General features: G+C 45.1%; 1 protein-coding gene across 1 annotated transcript in view; it reads right to left on the bottom strand.

The window, feature by feature from the left end:
* LOC142577722 (uncharacterized) overlaps window positions 1-10016 on the bottom strand; it is a 252382-nt gene extending 242366 nt beyond the window's left edge. The window contains exon 1 of the mRNA XM_075687176.1: window positions 9670-10016. Coding sequence (XP_075543291.1) covers window positions 9670-9744 — 75 coding nt within the window. The 5' untranslated portion in view covers window positions 9745-10016. The remainder of the gene's footprint in view (window positions 1-9669) is intronic.
* Between the last annotated feature and the right edge of the window lie 332 nt (window positions 10017-10348).

Here is a 10348-nt window from a genome sequence, read left to right on the forward strand (position 1 = left end):
TCACCTGTGCGCATTCCTAGAAACACATACCGTCTGAAGAAATTCAGCGCCACGCTAAACCTTGCTATCGCTTTCAATGCTTCTTTCTTCGGATGAAACTGATTTTGCGAACATCACCGGGTTTGCGTGACAATAAGCGCTGCGTGGCTGTTCAGTCGCCGAATAAGCCAACCAATCATACCGGAAAAGGCACGCATCACCACTGGGTTCCTTGCATCACCACCAGATGGCCCTGGTCTCCGCGCATCCGCGGCAGTGCCGGTGCTAGCCGTGCGAGGGAAAGAAAAAAATAAAGAAGCGAAAAACTCGCCTTCGCGCATCCGCGGAACGTTCTACAGTCATCACCACCTGTAGACGCCACAACCTTCCAACGGCCACAGAGACCTGCTATTCCATGTGCGTCTCTAGCTCCCTGCACTGTGAAGCCTTTCGGAGTTTGTAGAATCAACTCGGAGCGCCACCTTCTGAGCGCCCACTACAACGCTGGCCCTTTGCTGACGACGACCACCTGTCCTCTTCTGTACATGGTGGAATCTACTATACCAACACCCTCTCTATTTTTTCTATTTTTCATATCTCATTCCCTCTCCCATGACGACACTTCACCGTGCTGCCTCAAAGGTTGCAAAATTAAGCGTCATTTCATTCTGTAGATCACTATCAGATCATCATCCGCGGCTTCAGGGTTATGAGGAAATAAATGCTTCTTGCGGGTAGTATAGATTCGAGTTGCGCTTTACTTATATGTACGCATGCGCATGCTGCCTCTGAAACCATGATGCGTTCAAGGCGTCCGTCGTACTCGCTAGCAGTCAGTAAATCCGCTTAACAGAGAGCTCGATATAATTTGTGTGCGCCCGTGCTTGTGTGTGTGTGTCCGTGCGTGCGTGCGTGCCTGCGTGTTTCGACTGTTCATGCACCAGCACTCAGGCAGGTCATCGAGACATATATATATATATATATATATATATTCAAACTCGTTGGATATGCTGCATTTTTTTTTTCGTGGAAAAGCATCGAATGGGGGGGGGGGGCAATTGAGCGAAAAAGCCGGCGTTGGTAGCAACGAAACGGCACCTAAATTCTCATTGGTTGCGACGCCACGTCACCCTCGTTGTCGCTCTAGAAAGCATCTGTTATTTGCGCATTCCATGCCCGCGCGAGCTCTCGCCTGTGTTCTAACTTGGCCTCGGCAATCGCTATAAAGAAATTAATGTATAAAAAACAGCATACATCGGAAAGGAAAAACGTTGGCGGTAGCGAGTTTCGAACATACGAGCCAAAGCTCAGAAGTCGGGTGCCTTACCCACTGGGCTAAGCCATAGCAGGCCTGTGCACTCTCCTTTATGACATGCTGCATGGACCGAAATTTCTATTGCCAAGCCTGGCGTGACGAAAGCAGTGACGTCAAAATCACCGCGGCTTATTCGAGAGCGTCCCCATTAGATTCTATGACAGTCGGGCAAGGTAGCAAGACGTCTCGGATCGAAGTGCACTTGCCTTATGCTATCTCAAGAGGTGTTGGCCAAGTGCCTCAACGCGTTTGCTTGCCCGCGAGGAGTTCATAATTCGAAGTACCGATAAGCGGCGTTCGATTGGACATTAATGGCATTCACAACTCGTAAGAAGCACTTAGTTTTCCTTGATTTTTTTTTTTCCTTACCATTGACGAAACATTTCGCTTAACGTCGCTGAGTGTCACTGTTCACAGCGAGATTCTTCTAGTCACTGTGACATCGGCGACAACAACATAATAGAGCCAGCGAGACACCCGGATAGTTTGTGATATATTCTAACAATAAATTCATTTTGAAATCATAGCTACAGCCTGAACTTCAATTAAAGGAAGGAGAGCAAGGGTGAAGAATACTACAGACTCACTATTGCACTACTCAGTTGCACTATTACACTGTAAAATAATTTGCACCCTTAAAAGCCAAAAGTCAAAAAGGGCGTAAATGTGTCTATAACTCACACCCTTAGGGTGTGATTTATACAAATGACACCCCAAGTGTGTGAGTTACAAACAGATTTTCACCTTTTTTCATTTTTAAGGGTGTAAATTATTTTACAGTGTAGAATATATTGTGCACGCAATAATGGCATGTCGCCAGAAATACGATGACCAATACTTCAACAGCTTACTTCAAGTATTCTCAAAAGCATTTTCTAAATGAAGTGGTCCAGACAACTTCGCGCACAGGCTGTGAGAAAATTTCTTTCACCAAACCTTGAGTCAGTTTCATTGCTGTTAGTACGAGTGCATATACAGGGTGTTTCAGCGAACCCTTTCATAAATGTTTAAAAATTGCCTCTGGCAGACAGCACAATTCTAGTCCATGAGCTGGTCTACTCGAAGAGGTGGACATTACTTGCACAAAAAACTGAAGTGCATTATCGACTAAATAACAAAAATTCACTAATTAAGTTATAACTAATTACCTTGTGGCACATATTGCCATTTACATATTCTAGCCGGAGAGTTCACCAGGTGGATCCACTTGGAACTAATCATAAGGATGACAGCCGTACCTGTTTCGAGATATTAATTCCCGAATTTTGAGGATAAATGCATTGGCGTTCCCGTTACTTTTGTGTTTCAATGCACAAAACGACGTTTTCTTAAGAAAGTAAGTGGAGCTACAGTGCATTTTACCGCAAGTCTGAGGGTGCACATCTCCTAAATGGTGTCATCCACACAATTCTTTTTCAGTGGATCCGCCTTGCCAACTCACCGGCTAGATTTTGTAAATTGCAATATGGTGCCATAAGGTATCTAGCTGAAAACTTAATTAGTGGATTTTCGTTCATTAGCCGATCATGCATTTCAATTTATTGTGCTAGCAATGTCCGCCTCTTTGAGTAGACCAGCTGATGTACTAAAATTGTGCTATCTGCCACATGTAATTTAAAAAATCGAAAAGTGTATGCGAAACACCCTGGATAGCTGCACTATATTTGTTACGTGTAACGTTGTAGGCAGAGTGCATTACCTGCACGCGTTTTGCATACATAATTTCATTTGGCTGTCGTGCTTGAAGCGGACACAAGGGGCTTTCACGGGAGCACAGGGAACAAGTCGTCAAATACACAAACCAGCGCTAAAAGCTGATTAGCCGGGATCGAGTTATTAAACTACTAACAAAACATAAACTAAGCTGTTTTGAAAGGAAACTAATTAAGTCGCTGTCGGCAACCAACTTCCGAAGGGGTTTAACGTGTAATTTTGCTTTTTGGCCGTCAAAACTTGCTATTGGTCGCCTGTTTCTAGCCGCGGCTGTCGTAGTCATCTCCTGAAATGATGATAAGCCTGACGCGAATAGAACCATCACTAGGGCAAGATTTTATTTGCTCGTGGTCTTATAGCGAATCATCTCAGCCAGCTTGGCACCTTTCTTTTTTTGTCGAGGAGTGCTGCCTTACAGTGTAGCTAAAGAGAAAAAGAAAGCTAGAAAACCTTATAGATATGAATGCAACCAGGAAGTCCCGTAAGGCTCTGTAATTAGTCATCCTGACTCCAATTGCTGAACCATATTGACTCCATTTGCTGAAGTCAGCATGCCGGACACTGAGGAGGCCAGACATTCTCATAAAAGGCTCCCGGATCTCTCGAGTGCCTTGGCCAATCCTCAACTGATGGAACACATCGGTATCTTGTACAGAGGTCGTATAGTTGGGGCAGGCGGATTCGTCTTTGACGAAGTCATTCCACTTGAAGGTGACAGCAGGGGTGAGCACTACCCCAGCCGATATGTTCCTCAGGGAAACATCCTCCAACCTCGTGAAGTTGTGGGCGAGATAGCGGGCACACGGGGACATATGAGCACGACTGTTGCGCCTGAGGGATCCTTTTGTGGGCTATAGGAAAGTTAAATTTTTCGGACGCAAGAGATTTATATTAATGACCTGCCTCATTGTGTTACTTCTAACATAAGGCTCTTTGCAGACGACTGCGTTCTGTACCGCATAATTTCTAATGATCTGACTTCTTCGTTCTTCAATCTGACCTAAATAAAATTTTTTCTTGGTGTGATCCATGGCTTATAAAGCTAGACATTAACAAATGTAAAGCAATGAGAATGTCTCGAAAGATTAACCAGTCCACATCTCAGGGCTATGGTCTTAACGGTTGCCCTCTTCAATTCGTCGACAGCTAGAAGCACCTAGGCATCCATATCACTAATAATCTGTCAGGGCAGAAACATATCCACCATGTTATTAACAAAGCTAACAGCTTCCTTGGTTTTCCTCGGCGGAATTTTCGCCTCGCTCCTGTTTCATTGAAACTACTACTATATAAAACACTCGTGCGTTCTAAACTCGAGTACGCCTCACCGATATGGGACCCGCACACTAGCTCGTTAACACAGTCCTTAGAATCTGTTCAAAACCGCTCAGTTAGGTTTATCTTCTCTAACTACTGTCGCTTAGCCAGCGTTTCTCGCAGGAAGCAAAAGCTCGGCCTACCTCTCCTTTCTACTAGATGTCGAATTTCCGCTTATGCCTGTTTCATAACATATACTACACCATTAACGACCTAAAAAATGACATTTTTTTCGCCTCCGAGCCATTTGTCATACCGTATTGATAACCGACTGAAGGTTGGGGTGCCTCAGTGTAAAACCAACGTATACCTCGAAGCCTTCATCTCGAAAACAAATGCTTCATTAGCCACTTTCTTTTCTTTTTATATTGCCACTTCTCTCTGTAATGCCTGTACGGCCTTGAGAGTAAATAAATGAAATGAAATGAAATGTCAGTAGATACGTGTTCTATTTGTCATGTGCTTTGCTATCTGCCATGGCATTGAAAGGGTCAGAGATGTACCCTTGTACCCAGTGTACGTGAACACTGAAAGTTCAGTTATTGTGAAGCTTATGTTTCTTCTGACAAAGCAATGGAGCTTTGCTGACTCGCTTCAGCCGTTTCGTGACACTCAAGAAATCTATATATGTGGGCGTGGGTGAGGTCTGATAATAAGGAGGCTGCCTCAACGGCGTCGTGCACGGCCTGGAGTTCAAGTAAAGTCAAAGACATCCATCGTATATTCCTCGTTTCCTTGCAAAGACAAATGTGTAGGGCTGATCCATGCCATGCGCCCACCGTAACATGTAATAGCAACGTCTGTGCGCAGAACTTTCTGTCCAAGGACACGCCAGTGCGCAGCGGAACTTGGGACTTAGGACTCTTCTCGCAGTGGAGTGATTCGTTACCTGTCATCCAAGTGTACTTCTGAGAAGAGGAGGGAGGGGGATCCAATTACTTGAGGTACCATCAGTGATGTTTTGTTTAATTAGTCGTACAAGCCAGCAGCAACTGAAACATGCTGCCTCTTTTATTCGCGCGTTCGTTGGCTTTGAGTGCCAGTTGCGCTATGGTTTTGGTCGTATTTTGACCATCTGGGCGTGTTCTTGAAGAGTGAACAGGGGGATAATGAAGGGGGCAGGGGGTGAGTAGCGATTGCGCTCACCGTTCCTCGATAATGTGACAAGATGCCTTGAAACAGCTTGGCACATCATCCTTGGCATTCGCGCCTCGGTTGGTCGTTCCGTCGGCTGAGAACTTGACGCACATTTTCTTGTTGTTTTTCTGAACACCATTCGGTCATCAGCTAGAAACTGCCACTTTCGTGAGAAACAATACCATCAGTTTCGCAGCCGACTCGGCGTATTCTCGTCAAATTAATTGGTTCCTCTGAGAGCACCGGCCGAACAACGCATTCTAGGCACTGCTATTTAACTTCAAATGGGTCTGATTTATACAGCGTGATGTCTGAAAAATTTTATTGTGCTGTGAAGATGTTCTAGGCACTTTTTATTTCTTACAATTTTTTTTTTCGTGACAAGTCGGATGGTGTACTCGTATTAGACATCGCTACACACTCAACACTCGTTTCTGTCTCCACTAACAGCCCATTATGTGCCCCATTACTTTCATTTTAGCCTTATAGTGATGGGGGAACTAGATGCTCAGGCTGACGCATTTTTAATTGCCATGTAACCAGACTCTGCACGATAAGCTCCCTAAAAAACTTTTTTTTGTTAGTGTGCAAGCAGATTCCTCGTGGGATAAATACTAAAGATGAAGCACATATCAGATAGAATCTCACTGAGCGGGCACTCCCCATACATCGTAACACTGCACCAACATATTGTAAGGGATATAAATACGTTATGAAGTATTGTGTGAGTGAACCCACCAGCAGAAACCTGGGATCTCCCTGTATATTGCCATTCCATTTCAATCACTCTCAAAAGCTGTGAGTGTCTCTGTTTTTTTTTTTTTAAAGAAAATCACCTATTCAACTGCTTCGCATGTCTGTTTCTCTTTTTTCTTGGAGATGTGTCACCTTCAGTTTAATGCGACGGTCAACAACATTGACTTACTTTAGCCTAGAATGAGGGGGGGGGGGGGGGGGGGGTGTCAGCCAATCATGACTACAACGTCGGCACTTGAAAAGCAATAATAATGTTTTTTCACGTGACCGTCATCAACAATGAAATCCTTCTTCGTCGCCCGCTCTAAGCCACGGAAGCTGCTTCGAATTTGGCAGTATAAACAGCAATGCAGTGACTGAACATTAACTCTGTCCCCCGTTGCTTAACCTAGCATAGCTATGAGATTCAATATCCTCCATAGCTTCTCTCCTTTTCTTCAGTCGTTTTTCTCTCTCTGCGCCCACACGGAGCGCAAACATAATCAGCCGGCATGTGGAGAGAAACCGCGAAGAGCATATTCAACATTTGTCTGCGAAAACTGAATCACGCTACATGAATAAGGACTCCGACACAAAACGCTGAGGTAAAATTTACATATATTTAGCAGCGGGCCCCATTAGACTTCTATATATATACTTAGCAGGCCTACAAAAAGAAAAATAACGCGCACAACGGCCCCTTAAACGCAACCTTGTCGACATTTCTGAATATATATCGAGACGCTAAGTAGCTTCCTTTCGCACAAAGGATTTGGATCATCAGCACGCCATTCTGCCAGATTTGCTCACCAAACGCCAGTTTTTCCCAGTTGTTCTACGAAACTGTACAAAACCGAAGCCTTTCGACATTTGTTTTGTGCACTTTCTTTTATTTCTTTTTCTTCTCTCTCTCCCTCTTCCATTATTTTTGTTTGTCGTTGGTCCTGTGGCATTGTTCTGAAAAATAGAAGCGTCTTACGATCGGACGCGCCGTCTAAAGCATCCTGTGGTATTTACATTCTGCAAGTCACTTCTCTTTTGTGCATGCATCTATATTTCGCCATTTTGAATAAGGACGTAGACCCAGCGGCCTGCGTGTTTTCGTGCGCTCATAAACCACACGCTTCGTTGAAGCACTCCAAGCTTATTCTGCATTGCTTGCGTATTTACGATTAAATGCCTTGACTCGTTCGGGTGGGGTAAAAGTTGCACTGCGGTGGATCTCGCGTGCCCCATACGCCTTCGCTACAAACCCATCCGTCTTTAGTCAGCACTCTGGACACGACAGCTCGAAGTAGTCTGAGGCAATCGCTTTGTACATTCTGTGCAGCAGTAATTGAGGCCTAAGCTGATTTAAGCCCCTGCCGCCATAGGCTTAATATTCTCAGACGTCGTAAGAGATGCCGAATTTTACTATTTATCTCCCCAGGAAGCAAGTCACTATGACATGATGACAGTATTATTACGTTTATGATCCCTCCATTAAAACTACGGGGTTTCTTCTAAGTAGCAGGAAGTATATCCTATATTTTAGAAATATTAATACCTTACAGTAAGCCAACAAACACACGGCTTTACAAGACCGTGTATTTCTGTACTATTTAACCAACACATTTAGCCGTACGGTAAAGCGACTGCTGTTGTAAAAATTGTCATACTCATTCAACCTCTTACAATCTAACTGCTCGCTTGAAGAAGAATACCAACAGCCGCCCCGGAAAGGCGTCGGCCCTGATTTATAGCCCAGGAACAGAACGAATATTTATTGAGTTGTGAAGCTTTCTTTCTTTCTGTATTTGGGTTTCCTTTATAGCTTAGTGGTACAGTTGGGTGGATGACAATTTTCTCTTTCATAAGCCTTGCTCAGCATTGCGTATTTCCGCATAACCTAGTTGCCAAACTGCGGTTTCAAAACGAAACGTAGGGACGAGTTGATGAGTTCTCTCCAGAGAACTAAGCATGGTATCTAGGCGCACTTTTCACTCTACCAGACTTTGCATTCAGATTTATAATCTCACTCTCGGTATGTCCTGCAGCCGCGGACTCCGGTTAAAATATTTATTTCACCTGCCATATTGCAGTGGGCAAAATAGGCGTATGTTCCAGCACGCAACGCGACCATCGCAGTTGAAGAACATCGTGAAATGAAACTTAGTATGTATTTGTTACCAACACTGACTGATCTTTTTGTGTCCCCGTTCTCTCACCTAAAACTACCCACCTGAATTCCATCTATAACTCAACACGCTGTTCTCGAAGGTATATATGCTGTCTCATAACTGAATATGAGGTCACGGTGTGAATTCTGAGTTGTCTGCTGAGGCAGGAGCAATTGTGGTGAGTCGTGAGAACTCGCATATGACCAGACGTACCGTGAGCAGTGAACTTATGACGGCGTGCTCCGGCCCAAGCGTTGAAACCTAATGCAAAAAGCTCATTCAGTAAGCCTAGCCGTTGTGTTCGCCATGTATGCAGTGCTGTACCACTCGCCTATGCGCCCCACATGCTGACTGAGAAGCACTGTGAGCTGCTTTGGGCTGTCTTTATGCGATTTAGGCATCAGCATCAGGCCGACGCAATATCACAAAACAGTTACCGTTGTTCTTACCTCCGAGAGATTAAGTTTTATTCTCATCTTTAATTTCTGTTTGCATTTCAACCAAGTCACATACAGAAGCGACAAATGAATAAGGCTGCTGAGGAACAAGGGTATACGCGATGGGCAGTGCCGCGTTGCAAAAAAAAAAAACGTGAAAGACGATTGTGAAGAATTTATTACACTGCTGAAGAGGCATGAGAGGCCGACCTGAGTCTCACAGCCTGCTACTCTACGCAGGGTTGGGGAAAATGCGAATGCGAAAGAATGATGGAAGGTGATGAAGAGGACAGCAAGAAAGATGCGCATGTACGCCGACCAAGTAAAGCAGTGGTTTTCTTTTAAGACTAGAGAAAGCAAAAAAAGAATATGTAGGATAAGTAGAATGTTCACCACGACTCTAAAATAGCTTATTCAGCCCAGAGTAAATTCCCTCACGCAATCTTATAATCGCGAAAACTGCCACATATTCGAGAATTAATTTGAGTTCTTTAGATGTTATTGGAAACGTTGGTAACTTTCGTCGTCGATTTTTCCATTGCATTTAATTGTCAAATGTACATAAAAAAATTAGATGACCAAATGAGCAAATAGAAACTTAGGCGCATAATCGTTCATTTGAAATTTTGAATCCGTAACGTAAATTTAGAGACCCGGAAGGTTGCGTTAACTTAGCCTTAACGAACGTAATCTCACACAATCTCAGCGAAGAGCGTTGAATTATGACACCCTAACAAATGGCTATTTAGATTGTTCTACAATGTCGCACGAGCACGCTTTGCGGCAGTAATAGGATTTGTACCCGACGCACTGTGATAATCAACGTTCTTTTCTTTTTCTTCAATATTTCGCATACGTTGATGTGATAAGCACTCACCAAGGTGTAGATGCCACATGCCACGCTGCCACTGCGCAGTGTTTTCCAGCAGCAGCACGACTTGAGGATTGCCATTGTCCGGCCAAGCGCCTGTCAGTCGGGCCGCGCAGGACGACGTACAATGTGGAACTGCCGAATGGAGTTCAAATCTGTTTCAATGACAGCCGCAGGAACCAGTCAGCCTTCGGGGCCCCAGGCAGCGCTCAACCACCGGAGGCGAAAGAACGACATGTCTCTCTCGTTTTAAGCGAAATTCTGCGGACAGCGGGAGACGCGCGGCGATTGAGCGAGGCGAGACGGCGACCGACTCTGCGCGTGACCGGCCAGAGCGCATCGAGTAAACTCGTCTGAGCTCAAAACTCCGAATGCACGTGTGCCCCTCTCCGGAGCCGCCGCCAGTCCGCCGGAAAAATAATGGGAGGGGAGGAGTGTAGGGATGCTCCCTCTGCCTTTTCCCGTCCCTTTCCCCTCATCTGCGCATGCGCAGTGCGTCCGGTTCCAGTGGTGGCGCCACGGAGTGGAGCGAGCGAAAAATATGCCACCGGTAAGGAATGAGGGAAGCGCATCGCCCCGCTCCCCACCGCGCTTCGCTTCCCTTGTTGCGCTTTCGTAATCCCGCTTGTTCTTGCTTTTTTTTCCTTTGTGTTCTCCTTTGCCTGGCGGCTTTGCCTCAAAAGTG

The sequence above is a fragment of the Dermacentor variabilis genome, chromosome 4 (assembly GCF_050947875.1).
Source record: "Dermacentor variabilis isolate Ectoservices chromosome 4, ASM5094787v1, whole genome shotgun sequence".
In the NCBI taxonomy this organism is placed as follows: domain Eukaryota; kingdom Metazoa; phylum Arthropoda; class Arachnida; order Ixodida; family Ixodidae; genus Dermacentor; species Dermacentor variabilis.